Source organism: Lathyrus oleraceus, chromosome 7 (genome assembly GCF_024323335.1).
Source record: "Lathyrus oleraceus cultivar Zhongwan6 chromosome 7, CAAS_Psat_ZW6_1.0, whole genome shotgun sequence".
Lineage (NCBI taxonomy): Eukaryota > Viridiplantae > Streptophyta > Magnoliopsida > Fabales > Fabaceae > Lathyrus > Lathyrus oleraceus.
Window position 1 is genome coordinate 110,363,230 of NC_066585.1, and position 19,183 is coordinate 110,382,412.

At 39.9% G+C, this 19,183-nt stretch overlaps 1 protein-coding gene across 1 annotated transcript; it reads right to left on the minus strand.

Moving 5' to 3' along the window:
• Positions 1 to 9,914: 9,914 nt before the first annotated feature.
• On the minus strand, positions 9,915 to 10,271 carry LOC127102286 (uncharacterized). Its single transcript, XM_051039673.1, has one exon. The coding sequence runs from the start codon at positions 10,269 to 10,271 to the stop codon at positions 9,915 to 9,917; it is 357 nt and encodes a 118-aa protein (XP_050895630.1).
• Between the last annotated feature and the right edge of the window lie 8,912 nt (positions 10,272 to 19,183).

Sequence of the window (19,183 nt, forward strand, 5' to 3'; positions counted from 1 at the left end):
AAACTCGACAAGACATCGCATCTCGTGCCTACGTATCTCATCTGAACATGAGAATCAGAGTTGCCGTAGTTCGGCTAAACTATTTCTACTTGTTTTGTGTTTTTTAAGTGAACAACGTTACTACGCAATCTACCGGATGCTCGACCTTTGGAGACTTACTCACCTGTAGTAGAAGGAGTTAACGTGTCCTTAAGAGGGGATAAAGTTGGTTGGTGTTTTAGGAAAGCTCACGCAAGAAAGGAAGTCCTAGACGAAGGAACCGTGCTACCTTAATTGACATGCAAACGAGACTATGCGAAGTCTAGCAAACCTATGGGATACAATCACACCACACAAACACATACAACATGAAGTAAATAGACCAACAAGGGGGCTCAAACATCAAGGGTGAGGCTTTAGTCAAGGGGTCATATCAACCTCGACAAACAAGCCGGCACTGGAAGGGTATCTGAGGCTCTTAACCACTGACATTGACCGTCAGGGTGAGCAAATGAAAAGGTAATGAGGGTAAGACCTCATAGCTCTTAACCCGGGCCTGGGTGAGCTTCAAATCAATGAAAACGTGGGGGTCCAGAATGTGGGACCCTACTCCACTTGACTGACTCTATATACAAGGATCTTGAGTGTTTATCCAAAAGCATCAGCACGTAGTGCGAGCGTAATGGAAGACTCAACTGAATAGCAGGGGATTGATTGCAAATCCCTTCTATCTGCCAATGCCTCTTCACTTAAGAGGTCTTTGAAGTACATGGCACAAATATAAACAACCACAAACATTGCCTCTTAAGGAGGGCTTCAGACAGGTGCCTGCCAAAGATAGCAGGTCTTCCAGACTACATGAAGTTAGAGAGGTTACCTAGGTGGTATGCCAACCACAAGCAAAGCAACTCAAGCAATGAGTTAGAGCGACTAAAGTACCTGTAAGAAAGTCAAACAAGTCAATGTGGTATTCAGACAAATCCAACAGTCAACAGTGTTACAACTCAATATGCACACAAGTCAAGCTTTATGACTCAAGAACACAAGTGATTCCACCACACTCCATGAACCTATAACACAAAGGATTAATGCACAAAGTAGTTTGCATCTCATGAAGTGAGATTACATCAATCATTAGGATTAGAAGCTTGAACCTGAAATACAAAGCTTAAAAAGTGAGTACAAACCACTAGCACCAAGGCTAGGGTTAAAGGTAAGGCAAAAAGTCAAAACAGCAACCAATATTCAACATGAAGCATATTTATTCAATCATGAACATGTCCTAAAAAGGACCAAGTCAAAAGCATTAAGCAAAGTCATCACATGAGCAAGCTATGGCAAAAGGTACACAAGGTGATCACAATTGGACATGAAGAATCAAAATTCCATATTAAAACAGAAATGAATCAAACAATCATGAAAATTTTTATGCACACACAACATGCCAAACACAATCATCATGCCAAAAATCAAGATCAACAAAACTCAATTGACCTGGAAATGAAAATGCACAAGTATGACATCAAATTGTGTGACACACATTGTCACGCCCTACAATCATGTGTCCCAAACAGAGAAGGAAAATGCTAAAAATGCCAAATAAAATCTCAAGCATCCTACAACATGTTAGGAATCAACATATAAAATTTCATGGCAATTGGACAAGTATTGAGCATTTCACACCAATTTGAATGAGGCATGGCATAATTGTGTACATGTTCAAACAATTAAACACCATTAAAAATCCAGAAGAGATAAAATCATGAAATCACAACCATAAAATAGTAGACATCTCAAGGATCATGTAGAAAAAAAATTGGAATTATTTGGACTAACATGCTATTTTTTGTGATTTTTTGAAGTGGCATGAAATAATGAAATAAAATGTGAAATAAGTGGAAAAAATATGTGAAAATGATAATTGAAATGGGAATTGGCAAAGTGCTGCACGCAGGAATCGAAGGAGGTACCAGGTGCGTCCAAAACGACGTCGTTTTGGTTATAAGGAAATAAAATGAAAAAAATGCTGAAGCGCGCGCGGTGGGAATCGAAGGAGGGGCCTGGCACGTCAAAACGACGTCGTTTTGGTTGCGAGGCTAGGGTTTTGCAGACGGTGGCGTGCACTATTCACGCGTGGAGGAAACCACCGTCTTCTTCATGAAGACAGTGGATGAACAGTGACTATCAATAATTTTTTTTCCAGAAATTGCAACCAGGTATACCAAATGAAAGATCTCAATGAGCACAACACGAATCCATTATTGCTTTGGCCTAAAACATCATATATCATGCAAATCGAGCGAAAACTTTTATGCACTCAAACTTTCAACTCAACATATCTCAGCCAATACTCAACCGTTTTTAATTATAAAAGTATCGGCAATCTCAGTATTCAAAGATCTACACTAACATGGCAAAAGAATGGAAAATTAAGAGCTTCGAAAAACCTACCTCTTGAAGAGCAGTATGAGAAAACGAGCAATTCAAGGCCTGGCAAGCTCCAAAATCACTCCTATATTGATGTTATGAAGCTTTGCGCGTGAATTGAGGCTTGGAACTGTTTGGATCTAGCTCAGATTTGAATCTCCATTGTCATGTTCTTGAGCTTCATGTGCTTAATTCTTCACCAAATTCTGCAAATCAAAGCTTTATCTATACTAAATGAGGATCAGAGAACACAAATATGCAAGAAAATCAAGGTGTTATGTGGAAGAAATTGAAGTTTCAAATTGGAGCAAATATGGAGGGAACTTGAATCTAGATCTAGAATTGATGAAGATGAATGAAATTCTGTTATGATTAAGGCTTTATATGTTATGTTAATCCATTTGCTAATTACACTTAGGCATGGCTAATGAAATATTAGTGAGAAATAAGGTGTAGTGCAAATTGATTTTTTCACCCCATGCATGCAACATGAACGTGAACAGTACCACATGACCATGCAATTACACTTAAAATCATCTTATGAACATGATAGAATGGTTAAAAAACTCATATGATGCACCAAATTCAAATTCATGATTTTCCCTCCAAAATGAGCATGAATGAGCAAATGGTCATGTGATGAAATTTCATGCAATGCCTTGATGGATTTGGAAAATATGAGTCATGACAAGCATTATGCAAAAAGAGGCACTCAATTTGGAGTTTTAGATCAAAAGTTATGGCTTGTTGAAGTTCCATGCACACTTGGCAATGACTTGATCATATCTTCTCAACCATTCATCAGATGCTCATGATCTTGGACTTTTTGGAAATGGGAGAGAAAGATCTTCAACTTTCATGTTGGACAAAATTTCATTTGAAGCTTCTTTGATGTTGGAAAGTCAAGTTGAAAGTGGTCCAAAAACTTGCCATTTTTGGAAACTTGAAATTACAGGTCACTTTCCATTTTGGGAAACTTTTGATCTGGCTTCAAAATCTTCAAGGTAGGTGTTTGACATGATGAATAAACCTCTTTTGGACATGAATGAAGTGTCTCAAACCATTTCTCCACCTCCTAGCCCTCAGTTGACCTTCAGTTGACTTTTATGGGCCCCAGATGACCTGAAACTGCACTGTGGACTTTGAGCCTCTAACACTTGGTCAAATTGCTTCAAAATGAACCTTAGCTCATATAAGCTCTCTAGAACAACCATAGGGCTTTCATCTTAAGGAAATGCTTAGTCTCTTTGCACTGAGGAATTCTCCTGATGCCAGTCTTGACTGATGAGATGCAATGTACTATGCAATGTTAATATAATGTCAATGTAATGTCAATGAACTAAAAATGAAATGAATACATGAATATAGGGTGCAAATTTGGGGTGCTACACTGTCATGCTCGCTAGGCGAGCAGAATGGGTCGCCTAGCGAGTCCTAAGAAAAGCCACCAGAATCACCTACGCTCAGAGGAATTTCTTGAACTGTCATGCTCGCTAGGCGAAGCCCACGCGTTTTGAAAAAAAAAAAATAATAAATAAATAAATAAATATAACAGAAAAATCTTGGACTTGGACCTCTCTCATTTGAGCCCACAAAGCCACGAAAATCAGGTTATAAATTCTAAACAAAATTCAGTGGAAAAATCCTAGAGAGATTCTAACTAATTCAGAGCAACCTCCAGAGACTGAAGGGAACTCATCTGCAAAGAACCAATTCCCTCTCATATAAACCCTAAGATTGTTCTGCAAAGCCAACGGTGCAATTCAATTTCAATCGATCCTCCCCAATCAGGTATGCCCTATTTCCACTACTTTATACTTTCAACCTGAAATTTCTGAATGTATGAGGTATTATGGGTGAATTTGGAAGAGTGGGTATCGTTAGGTTTTGCATGTGGGGACATGTTTTAGTATGTATGTCATGCCTTGATGTGTGGATCCTTGCCCCCTGACTTTGAATTTTGATACCCTTTTGATGCATGTGTTTGACAAGAGGTTTAGGCCTCCTACACTTGGTTGCTTTTTGTGAGCTCTTTTTGTGAATTTTAATGGCATGATTCATGTGGTTACATTTTGATTTGGGGCAACTCTTGATTGCACCCCATCTTGTCACTCTAACCTGTTTGTTAAGTTTTTTGTGAAGGCTCACATGACTCCTAAAAGGATAGCTTGCTTGGCATTCCACTTTATTTATGGGATACCATTTGGAGATTTATTCCGATTACCTATATTGACTTGCTTTCTTTGATGGTGCCATCTCGAGAGATCTCTGGGTTTCTTATTTCTTTAGCTGTTATTACTTCGGATCTTTATCCGTGTGGTATATCTCTTGATCCTTTATCTTCCCCGCATTTTACCACTTTCTTAGCTGGAAAACCTCAATAGGAGGCAATGTTTTCTTTTGTTTGTTTACTTTTGTGCCCAAAGACCTCCAAGAAGAGGCATCAGTGCTAAAGACCTCCCTGAAGAGGCAATTGACGGATAAAAGGGATTAGTAATAAATCCCCCGTTATTCAGTGTGTCGTTCTTTATGCTCGCACTACGTACTGATGCTTCAGAACAAAAGCCCAATATCTTTTGTCCGGTCAGTCAGTGGAGAGGGTTCTACCTTTCTGAATCCCCACTTTTTGTCATGAGCTCACCCTGTCCAGGGTTAAGAGCTATGAGGTCTTATCCTCATTACCCTTTTGATTTGCTCACCCTGACGTTCAATGTCAGTGGTTAAGAGCCCATTTGATTACCTATTCCATGGCTTGTTTGTCGAGGTTGATATGACCCCTCTTGACTAAAGCCCTACCCATGTAGGTTGGAGCCCCCTTGGTGGCATTTTACTTTATGCATGTTTATTTTGTATGGTGTGATCGTCTCCCCATAGGATTGCTAGGCTTCGTATAGTCTCTTGTTTGCATGTCAATTAAGGTAGCACTGTTCCTTCGTCTAGGACTTTCTTTTTTGCATGAGCATTCCTAAAACCCAAATAAACTCATTGATTTTTCTTCTCCTAAGAACACGTTAACTCTTTCTACTACAGGCGAGTAAGTCTCTAAAGGTCGAGCATCCGGTAGATTGCGTAGTAACGTCGTTCATCTAAAAAACACAACCCTTAACCCGTAGTTAGCCGAACTACGGGTTGCTCTGATTCTCATTCCAGATGAGATACGTAGGCATAAGACGCGATGTCTTAGCGAGCACACTCCTCTTTAGCCCATAGGTAGCCGAGCTACGAAGACTCTGATTCTCATATCCAGATGAGATACGTACGCAGTGGATGCGATATCCGTGCGAGTCATTTTCTTTTGACCCTTTTTTAGTAAATAACACATTAGATAATCCCACACCCTTTAGACAAGAACAACAAATGTGGATCCCGTAGAGTACTACGGATGCGTAGGGGTGCTAATACCTTCCCTTCGCATAATCGACTCCCAAACCCAAGATTTGGTTGCGAGACCTTGTCTTTTCCTTTCCCTTTTCCAGGTTTACTTCGAGCGTTTCCTTTCCCTCCTTTGGGATAAATAACGCACGGTGGCGACTCTTCTGTCATTTCTTTCTCGCCGGTTGTTTTTTTCGCATCTCCTTTTTCAGGTTACGACAAGGGTCTAAAGAGAGAGAGTGATAATGATAAGGTCTATGAGAGAGAAGGTGGAGAGTTTATGGAAAATCTGAGTAGTGATAAGGTAAAAGGTGGGTAAAGTATGGTTAAGAGGGAATTAATAGGTGGGGCCCACAAAAAATTTGAATTTTAAAAAAAATTGCAAAGACCCGTCTGCCTGACACGACTGCCCGTGTCAGGCCACTGCCTATCTCAAACTTTTTGCCTTTCCTTCATTGTTCCTGACACTGCCCGTGTCGGCAACTGTTATTTCCTCTGTTTCCATGGTTTACCAAACTTCTGACACGGGCACCCGTGTCAGGATGCACTTTTGGCCGTTTTGTCGGATTTTTCTCCCGTTCAACCTCCAGTCACATTATTTTTCCGTTTGTCATGACTTAGACATTTATTGAAGTGATGTTCCCTTCTTTGTAGAGCTCATATGTAAACCTACAAATATACACAACTGATTAGAATTAAAAATGCATGGGTTGCCTCCCACGAAGCACTTCGTTTAACGTCGCATGGTTCGCCGGTCCTCTATCTTTTCAGGTAAGATGGATTTTGCCTATCATACCACCCTCCTGGTCTTGTAGGTACGGTTTAACTCTCTGCCCATTTACCTTGAATGTGTCCCCGTTTTCTGGATTTCTTAGTTCAACGGCTCCATGCGGGAATACTTTTTGTATCATAAAGGGTCCCGACCATCTCGACTTTAGTTTCCAAGGAACAACTTCAACCTTGAATTAAATAATAATACCGGTTGTCCTTCCTGAAGTTCTTTCTTCTGAATGCGCCTGTCGTGCCATGTTTTGGTTTATTCTTTGTATATCTTGGCATTCTCATATGCTCGATTTCTGAATTCTTCTGGCTCTTGTAATTGAAGAATCATAGATTTCCCTACTTTGGACAGATCATAGTTGAGAAATTTGGTAGCCCAGAATGCCCTGTGCTCGAGTTCGAGTGGAAAATGACAAGCTTTACCATAGACCAGTTGGTACGTGGACATTCCTATGGGGGTTTTGAATGCTGTTCAGTATGCCCATAGTGCATCCTTTAGCTTGATCGACCAATCTTTTCATGATGCGCAAACTATCTTTTCCAGAATCTGCTTGATTTGCCGATTTGACACCTAAACCTGTCCACTTGTCTAGGGATGGTACAGTGTGGCGATTTTATGCTTTACATTGTATTTCCTTAGCAGGTTCTCCATCATCTTGTTCAGAAAGTGGGTACCTTTGTCACTAATCAGTGCTCTTGGTACCCCAAACCGAGTGAAGATACAAGTCTTTAGGAAATTGATCACCATTTTTGCATCATTTGTGGGTAGTGCTACTGCCTCTACCCATTTTGACACATCGTCAACTATGACCAGAATGTATTACTTTCCAAAGGACGGCGGGAAGGGTCCCATAAAATCTATTCCCCATATATCGAATAGTTCTACCTCTAACATGGCATTCTGAGGCATCTGATTTCTCTTTGATATGTTTCCTGTTCTTTGACATCTGTCACACTCTTTTACTATCTCTTGTGCATCTTTGGACAAGGTAGGCCAATACAGTCCAAACTGGAGGACTTTTGCTGCGGTTCTATCTCCGCTAAAATGTCCTTCATATTCTGAGTTGTGACAAGCTTTAAGGATGTCCCTTTGCTCTTCCTCCGGAACACATCTCCTCACCAGGCCATCTATTCCCTTTTGGTACAAGAACGAATCGTCCCACACATAAAACCTGCAATCATGCAAAAACTTTTTTCTTTTGTTAGAGTCAAAGTCATCAGGTATTAGTCCACCTACCACAAAGTTCGTGTAGTCTACGAACTAAGGGGATATGTGTAATGGCTAGGATACGTTCGTCAGTGAACTCATCTCTAATGGGGTATGTTTCTTCTGTTTCTAGAATCAGATTCATTCGAGACAAGTGATCAGCAACAGTGTTTTTACTCCCTTTTTTGTCTCTGATTTCCAGGTCGAACTCTTGTAGTAGTAAGATCCATCGCAGCAACCTTGGTTTTTATTCCTGTTTGGCAAAAAAGATATTTTAAAGCTGCATGGTCAGTATACATAATTACCTTTCATCCCAACAAATAGGATCTAAACTTATCAAAAGCATACACAACCGTCAGGAGCTCTTTTTCGGTGGTTGCATAGTTCATTTGAGCAGGGTTCAATATGTGGCTTGCATAATAGATCACATGCAGAAGCTTCTCCTTTCGTTGCTCTAATACTACCCCTACTGCATTATCACTAGCATCACACATTATCTTAAAAGGGAGAGACCAATCAGGGGAAATAACTATGGGGGCTGACACAAGTTCATTCTTTAGGGTCTCGAAGGCTTACATGCACTATTTGTAAAAAAGGAATGGTGTATCTTTTACCAGTAGACTAGTTAGTGGTTTTGCGATCCTTGAGAAATCTTTTATAAACCTACGGTAGAACCCCGCATGTCCCAAGAAGCTTCAGATGCCTTTTTCATTTACCGGAGGTAGTAAATTGGCTATTACCTCAACTTTTGCTATGTCCACTTCGATACCTCGGTTGGAAATCTTGTGTCCTAACACTATCCCTTCACGCACCATGAAATGACACTTTTCCCAATTCATGATCAAATTTATTTGCTGGTATCTTTCTAACACAAGTGACAAGTTAGTTAAACATTTATCAAATGAAGAACCGAATACTGAAAAGTCATCCATAAATACTTCCATATGCTTTTCAAGCATGTCAGCAAAGATTGATGTCATACACCTTTGAAAAGTGGCTGGTGCGTTGCACAACCCAAATGGCATTCTTCTGTAAGCGGAAATACCATAGGGGCATGTGAATCCAGTCTTCTCTTGATCTTCAGGGGCAACCGCAATCTGGTTGTACCCCGAGTACCCATCTAGGAAATAATAGTAGTCGTGTCCGGCTAACCTTTCCAGCATTTGATCAATGAATGGTAAAGGAAAGTGGTCCTTTCGTGTTACCATGTTCAATCTCCTGTAGTCGATGCACACTCTCCAACCTGTAACAGTTTTGGTTGGAATTAACTCATTCTTCTTATTTTTTATCACCGTAGTGCCCCCTTTTTTCGGTACCACATGGACTGGACTTACCCATGAATTGTCGGAAATAGGATAAATTAGTCCCGCATCCAATAATTTTACAACCTCTTTGCGTACCACTTCTTTCATGGTCGGGTTAAGTCTTTGTTGTGGTTGCACCACCAGCTTTTGATCATCTTCCATTAAGATCTTGTGCATGCAAACGGTCGGGCTTATACCTTTCAAGTCCTCGATTGCCCATCCGACTGTGCCTTTGTATTTTTTTAGCACTTGAATGAGTTCTGCTTCTTGGGCACTTTGTAGACCGACATTGATAATAGCTGGGCATTTTTTTCAGTATCCAGAAATACATACTTCAGATTTGTTGGTAGCTGCTTCAGATTTACCCCTATTTTGGGTTCTTCAGTGACATCTGCTGGTGGTGGTGGTCTTAAATCTTCCCACCGGTGTGGTCTATATCTAATCCATTCAAGTTGTTTTTCCATCATAGCGAGCACCTCAGAATCCCCCTCATCTTCATTACTTTCAAAAATCGATAGACTTAAGACCCGTTCTAATAATGGCTGGGGCATATGCTTTTCAATTTCTTGAGCAATTACCTGATCTATTATCTCTACAGTGTGGCTTGTGCCAATATCATCTTTGTATTGCATTGTGTTCTGCGCATCTATTTTTAACTCTTCATCATAGACTTTGAGGGTCATTGTTCCTTCCTCTATGTCTATGATACACAGTCCTGTTTCCAAGAATGGTCTGCCCAATATGAGAGGAATCTCCTCATCTTCGGGCATTTCCAGAATGATGAAGTCAATTGGGAAAATAAACTTTTTAATTTTTACAAGAACATCTTCCACAATCCCATAAGGTCACCTAACAGAGCGATTCGCAAACTGAAGTGTCATTTGAGTATCTTGAACAATGCCAATGCCTAATTTCTTATAGATGGATAGTGGCATCAAGCTTACACTTGCTCCTAAGTTAATTAGAGCCTTCTGGAATTTTCTATCACCAAAAGTGCACAAAATAGTAACCGATCCCTTATCTTTCTTTTTCACTGGGATTTTCATACCTTGAAGATAAGTACTGTATGTTTCAGTTAGGATGATCGGGTCTATATCAGTGGAATGCTTTTTGGAGATGATGTCTTTCATGAACTTGACATATATTGGCATTTCTTCTAATGCCTCATAAAAAGGGATGTTTATTTCAATCTTTTTCAACATTTCCAAGAACCTCTCAATTTTGTTTCTTCATGTTGATCTTTCTTCTTCTGTCTTGGAGGGTAAGGGAGTTTGATGACTGTCGCAACCTGAAAAATACAGTGTGCGAAAAAACAACCGGCGAAAGAAAATGACAGAAGAGTCGCCACCGTGCGTTATTTATCCCAAAGGAGGGAAAGGAAACGCTCGAAGTAAACCTGAAAAAAGGAAAGGAAAAGGCAAGGTCTCGCAACCAAATCTTGGGTTCGGGAGTCGGTTATGCGAAGGGAAGGTATTAGCACCCCTTCGCATCCGTAGTACTCTACGGGATCCACTTTTGTAGTTCTTGTCTAAATGGTGTGAGTTTATCTTGTGCTGTTTACTAAAAAAGGGGTTAAATGAAAATGACTCGCGCGGGTGTCGCATCCATTGCATACGTATCTCATCTGAATATGAGAATCAGAGTCTTCGTAGCTCGGCTGACCTATGGGTTGGGGGGATGTGTGCTCGCTAAGACATCGCGTCTTATGCCTACGTATCTCATCTGGAATGAGAATCAGTGCAAGTTGTAGTTCGGCTAACTACGGGGTTAAGGATTATGTTTTGGGGGCGGACGACGTTACTACGCAATCTACCGGATGCTCGACCTTTGGAGACTTACTCACCTGTAGTAGAAGGAGTAAACGTGTGTTTAGGAGAAGAAAAATCAATGAAGAGTTAGGGTTTGGGATGCTCATGCAAAAAGGCAGTCCTTGACGAAGGAACCGCGCTACCTGTGGGGATATGAACACGTACAAAACAAACATGTATAAAGTAAATGTGCCAACAAGGCAATCAGAATAAATCTCCCAAATGGTATCCCACAAGCAAAGTGGAATATCCAGCGAGCTATCCCTGCAAAAGTCATGTGAGCCTTCACAAAAACTCAACAAAAGGGTTAGTGAAACAAGATAAGGATTAGGAGAAAATATGCTATGACAAACGTAAGTCATATTAGAGCAAGACAGTATGGTTTTTCATGGATAACAGTATGGTTTCAGAAACCTCAAACCCTGTGGCATACACTTCAGAAATTAAACGATTAAGCATTGAAGGCATTATTTATACATTCATACATAATTATGAACCCGTGAGCAAAAACCTAATGAAATTCATCCATCATACCTCAAACATTCAGAGTATTCAACTTCAAAGCACAAAGGTAATGGGAATAAGGGCAAACCTGATTGGAGAGATCGGTTGAAATCAAATGGCACGGCTGGATTTGCAAACCAATGTTAGGGTTTGCTTGAGCTGAAAGTGTGTGAGTCAGAATGAACCTTTCAGAGTTGCCTGGAGGTTGCTCTGAACTCTGTTAGCTCTTCTCTCACTATTATTTTCCCCAGGGTTCTTCTCTCACTATCTTTTTCTCAGACAGGGTAATAGGAATAGAATGACCTTTTGTTTCACTGAAACTCTGAATTTATAACCTGATTTTTGTGGACCTGTGGGCTCAAATGAGAGAGGTCCAAGTCCAAGATTTTTTCTTTTATTTATTTATTTATTTATTTATTTATATTTTTTTTCGTTTTTCGTTTTTTTTTCCAAAACACGTGGGCTTCGCCTAGCGAGCATGACAGCTCATGAACAAACCTTTGCTCCTTCAAGATTAACGTTTTGACTGACGAATAGACCCCTGTTGGAAGTAACTCAAGTCTTTCCCTTGTGTTGACTGATAATCTAAATAAAGCCCACAAAGTGTCCTGGATGATGTTCAAGCTTCTTGGATCCGATTCCGATTGCCATGATGAAATGCAAATGCGAAATGACCTAAAAATGAATGCATGCATGAGGTGTAAAGCGTATGCTTCCAGGAAAAATGAAGGGTAAATTTTGGGGTATTACAGCTGCCCCTATTCAATCAACTGGAGACCTGGAAAGAAGATAGCAGCAGCTTTCGTGCTTTCGAGGTATCAAGGGGTTGAATATAATAAAAGCCCGAAAATTTGCACTGAAGTGAAATGAAGTAACAATGCCTGTCAGAATCGGCAAAGAGGTGGTGTTGAAAGAAGAATCCGTCTGGTACGGTGAGAGTCAGTTTGAATACTGAAAAAGAATGTTAACCTGGATACCAAAATAAATGGTAACACAGAAATAACCATGGCCTGAATGCCGCTCATCAGTCTGAATACCGAAAAAGAATGTTAACCTGGATACCAAAATAAATGGTAACACAGAAATAACCATGGCCTGAATGCCGCTCATCAGTCTGAATACTGGAAATGACTTCGATCTGAACATCGGGAGATATGAGATTATTAATATCGGTCTGAACACCGAGAGGCTGGCTTGAATGCCACAAGTTGCGTCGACCTGAATGTCAGAAACTTCTTCGATATAAACATCGGAAAATTGGCCTGAATGCCACAAGTTGCATCGACCTGAACGTCAGAAACTTCTTCGATCTGAACGTCGGAAAATTGGCCTGAACGCCACAAGTTGCATCGACCTGAACGTCAGAAACTTCTTCGATCTGAACATCGGAAAACTGGCCTGAACGCCACAAGTTGCATCGACCTGAACGTCGGAAACTTCTTCGATCTGAACATCGGAAAACTGGCCTGAACGCCACAAGTTGCATCGACCTGAACGTCGGAAACTTCTTCGATCTAAACATCGGAAAACTGGCCTGAACGCCACTTCGGTCTGAATACCGGAAACTTCATGCCTGTCAGCATCGACAGAAACAAGGACGATAATAGAGGCGGCGCATGGGCCAATGACACTTGCTAGGGATAACAAAGGTAAGTCATGAACAATCTTCAGTCTGAGTATTGGAAACAACTTCTGGCTTATCACTTGGGATACCGAGAATGTTTTATGCTTACATGCGTATGTTTGAATTTTTCAATGGCGTAATGCTCCATGAAAATGGAAATGCTACGCGATTTGGGAGGATGCAATGCAATATGATTCTACATGCAGGGATGCGAAATGCTAGGTAGAATGCCAAGCTGAGGCAAGGGGATCTGCTGGGGAAATGATCACCATCTTCTGGACCCTGGCAAGGCTACTGGAGATGCACAGCACAAAGAATTCTGTGGGGAAATGACCCGCCACACGGTTTTCTAGCAATGACGAAATACCGAGATTCTGACTGGGGAGAGAACGACACTGAAAACCTGCTGTTGAGGAAAGCGATAGTGGTTCTGGCAACCACGATCTGCGAGAGATGACTCAGCAATGGAAGCAAACACCGACACGGTACCGAGGTTCTGCTTCAAGGAAAGAAACCATGGATCTGACATTGGGATTATCGATCTGGCCTCGAACTCTAAGGAGCAGCCGCTTCTGCTGGGAAGATACAGTCTGGCACTGTCAACTCCGCCGGGGGTATATAGTCTGACACTGTCAACTCTACTGGGGAGTGTATAATCTGAAACCACCGCTTGGGGGGAGGTACAGTGGTCAGAACCTGCTGGGGATTGAAGAATCCAACACTCTGATCAGCTCTGCAGGGATAAGATACCGAATTTGTCTGTTGGGGAAAACATTCACGATCATCTGCAGGGGATTTTAAGGAAATTCCCCAAGGGTACTTGTTCTGAATAGACGATCCAAAGCACTTAAAATTTACAGCAATTTTAAATGTTTATTAAGCATGTACCTGTAAAGCTCTTATGTGTCATGATGCAATATTTATCAAAAAATTCGGACGTCATTTTTGCAAACAAAACAGAAAAATGAAAATGAAAACAGAGATATACTGAATAACATGATTTTATTAATTGAACGGCCTCTGAATAGGCATTTACATCAGGAAGCAATCCCTGGAAAGAGGTAATCGCACAACAGATAAAAACAGACATTAATCTAATGGCAATGTGAAATGGATTTCTATTGGGTTCCAATTCTGCTATGACTTGCTCGTCTTCAAGATCCTCAAGATGACCAGCTTTCTGAAAAGAGTGATTGGACTGTTTCCTATCCTTCAAAAGTTTCCAGTCATTGACACGAGATGAGATTCAGAACTACTCAGATCGCAGTCATTCGTTTAATCCCTAACTTTTGCCTGGATCGCCCTTTTCGGGTTTTCAATCCACCGGGATACCCATTTTTGCATAAGTTGCCTTTTCAGGTTTTCAACTTACCGGGTGTACAATCTTTTCACTTTTAATCCCTAATTTTTGCCCGAACCTTTTTCATTTTCTTGGTTCGCCGGGGTGCCCATTTTTTCCTGGACTACTCTTTTTATTGTCCAGCGGGTCTATTTCATGCGAAGTATTTTTTAACTGCGTCTGAGTTCACCGGGGAAGTGAAGTTTTCACCATCCATCGTTGCAAGCATTAAGGCCCCACCATCAAAAACCTTGGTGACAATATACGGTCCATCATAGTTAGGAGTCCACTTGCCCCTGTGATCTATCTGAGGAGGAAGGATCCTTTTCAACACCAAATCTCCGACCTGGAAGCATCGAGGACGCACTTTCTGATCAAAGGCTCTCTTCATCCGACTTTGATACAACTGCCCATGACAAATGGTTGCCATTCGCTTCTCTTTGATAAGACTTAACTCATTGAACCTTGTCCGAATCCATTCAGCTTCGTCTAACTTGACATCCAATAGGACTCTTAGAGAAGGAATCTCCACTTCAACAGGTAGGACTGCTTCCATGCCATACACAAGGGAGTAAGGGGTTGCCTCGGTCGATGTACGTACTGAAGTACGGTACCCATGCAAGGCGAAGGGTAGCATCTCATGCCAATCTCTGTACGTAGCGGTGTATTCGTCGCTATATGATTTATTGATTAAACCATAAGCAGAGTATACAATGAATTCGAGTCGCCACCGCACTTTTATTTATCCTAAGGACTGGTTAAAAAGCGAACAAAAACCTAAGAAGTTTTACACATAGAAAACCAATAAAAAGATCAGAGATCCGGGTAAGGGGTAAATTACGCAATGGGAAGGTGTTAGGCACCCATCACGTCCTAGGTACTCCTAGGGAGCCCTTTTCACACTTGTTGTATAAAAAATGTTTATTTGTTTTGACATATTGTGCAAACACGAATGGGATGATGAGAAAAGAATATACAAGTTAGTTATTTTTGTGTTCGAACGGATGAACCCGTTGCCTACGTACCTTCCATCAAAGGTAAGGATCAAAACGCCGTAGTTCGGCTAAAAGATTTCCAAACATTTGTGAGTTCATTTTAAACACAAGCCCTAAGGTTTTACGTTACCCATGGGAGAAAACTCAACCTTATATAACAACTAGTCCACCATGTGAGAAAAGCTTCAACTTGCCAGAGAGGGGTTAACCCTATAATAGGCAAGGAAGACTTACAATTCATCTACTAAGGACAAATAGGTGAGATTAATATCAACCAACTAGGGTAAATCAAACCTATAGCTAATGTATGAAAACTTAACAGACATGGACAAAGCCACAAAATCATTTGAATGGGTGAAGTTAATTGATTTGGATTATTTACAAAATATGGTCAAGGTATGGTTAAAGTCAATTCAAAATGAAGTATTTACAAAGATGAAGTTTGGAAAGTCATGGACTTAAGGTCCAAGTTTCTAATTTGGAAAGGGGTGAGAATGTTTGCACAACACTTATTTCAAGTTTTAAACATGTGTGAAAAGGTAAGACACAATGGGATGAATGGAATGGAAGAGTGAAGGTAAAACTTCTTAGGAGGGTCCACCTCTTGAAATCATATAGAAGATGATTCAAGTGGGTCCTTAGGAATAGGCTACAAATGAGCAATGAACATGGTAACAGATGAAAGTCAATAAAAGCGGATACTGGATGCCACTCAATGGCCTTATACCTGTCTCCTAAAACAAGTAAGGATATCAGAAGCCACTCTATGGACTTACACTAATCTCCATCAGAATAAAACAAAAAAACAAAACAGGGAGGTCAACTGCCAATCTATCTGGACTTATGTTAACCTCCACAGTATGATCCTAGGAATACAAATGCCACATCACAGGGACTTACAATGAATCCTCACATACAACAACAATGCTCAAACAAAGAGCAAAGAAGATATGAGTGACCAATGAGGTCTTACACTCTATCTCTTCCATATCATGGGAACAAAAGCCAATCTACATGGTCTTACAATTGTATCCTCCATGGGCAAACAACAATGTGTCACAAAGACAGATGAGATAATCATGCACTAATGGCAAACAATGATGATGAATGCACAATGGCAAACTCAAGTAATCATGTATAAATGAATCAAGTAATCAATCACATAAATTCAAGTAGCACACACTATAACCATTCAATTAGGCTCAAGCAAGTGGTGAGGCATTAAAGCCAACTGGAATAGGGTTAATATTGCTCTTAACCTTGCCATTGAGGGGCTAAGGTGAAGCAGATGAAAGGATATGAGGGGTGTGCCTCATCACTCTTATCTCTGGTCAGGGAGAGTATTGAATATCAGAAGGTATGGGAGTTCAGAAAGATGGAACTCTCTCCACATTTTATTGACTCGATAGATCTTGGGTTTGGATCTCAATGCTACAACCATGTAATGGGAGCAAGGAGAAGACTCACAGAATAGTGGGAGATAGGCTACATATCTCTTATATCCACCAATTGCCTCAAATGAGGACTTTTCCTGCTTGGGACAAACATAAACAATCACAAACATCGCCTCTTAAGGAGGACTTCAGACAGTTGCCTGGCTAAATAACAAGCCAGGTCTTCCAGACTACATGAAGAAGAAGGTGCTATACCTCAATGCAAATGCTAATCAAGCAAAGCAATGCAAAGTTCTCAAGGAACTATAAGCGACTATGTACCTGAAATCAATCAAATATCATCAGTGTACAATTCAAAGTTACTCAGACAAGTTATAAACCAACAGTCAATTACAATCAAATATGTGCCAAGCCCAAAGCTCAAAGCTCAAAGGAGCTAGGCATCCTACAAAACAAACACATTAGTTCACAAATGTCAAGTGAAACCACTCAATTATGAATCAACCTCCTTAAGGCATTAGCTTTTTAACCTGAAAAGTCAAAGTCAAGCTCAAACATAAGTAACAAGACCACTAGGACAAGCCTAGGGTCCAAAGGAGGGAAAAAACTTAAAACAGCAAGTGAATCATGATCACAGTCAAGATAATTCAAATAAGAAGAGATCCCAATTGGTCTCACATCCAAACTAGGCACTAATTTCATTTTATGCACAAATTAAGGCAAAGTAAGCAATGTTGAATCACATATGAACAACCAGAATGATTTCAATCTAAAAAATATCAAAACAGCACAGTAAATTCCACAAAAATTATATCCTAAACAGAAGACATTCAACAAGCTACATATCAATTTTCATGCCATTTGGACTAGTGGAGCTATGTCAATTAAATCAACATGTTAAGGCATGCAAAAACACAACCAAATTAAGTCACAACATGAGTATCAACTTCAATCCATTGGTAAAACAGTGAAATCAAATTAGAAATGAGTGGGACCAAAGCCAAATTAAAGCTTAATATGTTAGGAAGCACTCCATAAATTTTCATAATCATAGGATAAGGGATGAGCATTTAATGACACATGTACATTTTGTTACACATAAAACAAGCCAAAATTGCTAAACAGCAATCAAAAATCCAAATCAAATGGAAAATAGATCAATTAAATCCACAAAAATTCATGTTGAAAGTTAACATATACATTGTATCTCATGCAAAACATCAGGGCCATTGGCCTAAAGGAAGCATAGAAAAATAATTCATGAAGTCAGCATAGCATAGTGTGACACATATTGTCACACTCAAAAAGAATAATTCATATCTACCAAACCAGAGGTCCAAAAATCACAAATGATACACCAAAATCTCCAGAAATGTGTCAAGAATCATCATATGAAATTTCATTAATTTTGGATAAAGCATGAGTATTTGGTGATTAAAATGGTAAAACACATGAATATTGCACACATGTCAAATATCAATATACCATTCAAAAATTCTACCAGGCACAACTTACACTACTATTCCTAAAAAAAAGTAGATAAAATTTGGAAACTAACAAAAAAAATCCCACCTAATTTGGATTAATATTGAATTTTATATGATTTTTTAAAGATTTGTTAATTATTGAAATAATTATTTAAGTGGAATTATGGATTAATTAATTAATTATACTGCGGATGGCAGTTTCGTAAATACTCTTCAGCCATGCCAAAAACGGCACTGTAGCGTCACTTTTTCCAGAATTTTACGTTCTTCGCATGCGGTTCATGTTCATCATCATTCCAGCTACGGTCACGAGCGAATCTTCACCAAAACACGCAAATGATATATGGATCTCTCCGTCTCTCAGTGTAGATTACGATTATGGCAATGGTTTTGGCTAAAGATTAACATATAAAAAGATCTATTCAAGAATTGCTTTGATGCACAATCTTTAAATCCAAATATCTCCATGAATACTCGATGAAATTACGCGATTCAAACGGCAAAATGTTCTACATTCAACGCACTACAAGATGCATATAACAATTGCGTGAATTAACGAGTTCGAAATTTCACCTTCTTGGAGTGGCGGTGCGAAATCTTTGCGTATTTAGCTCCAATTCACAAAAACAGATGTAGTAGATTGATTATGGAGGTGATTGATGGTGAAAATCCAGCTCATAAGTGCTCGAATCCGAAGAAAATTGCAGCTGCCATGGAAGAACTCAAGCTTCCAACCATGGAGTTCTTGTGCGAATCTTGCTTAAAATGCCAAAAACAGAACTCTACCGATGCCTGCAGATGAAGATTATACCAAAAACAAGCACAAACAATGGTGAATTATGGATGAAATGGTAAAAAAATGCTTATGTGAAATTGTGAAAAAGTGGAGAAAAAGTGAGAGAATTTGGAGATTTTTTTGGATGAATCTGAAAATTGTGATTATCCCCTTTGATTCTGTTATAA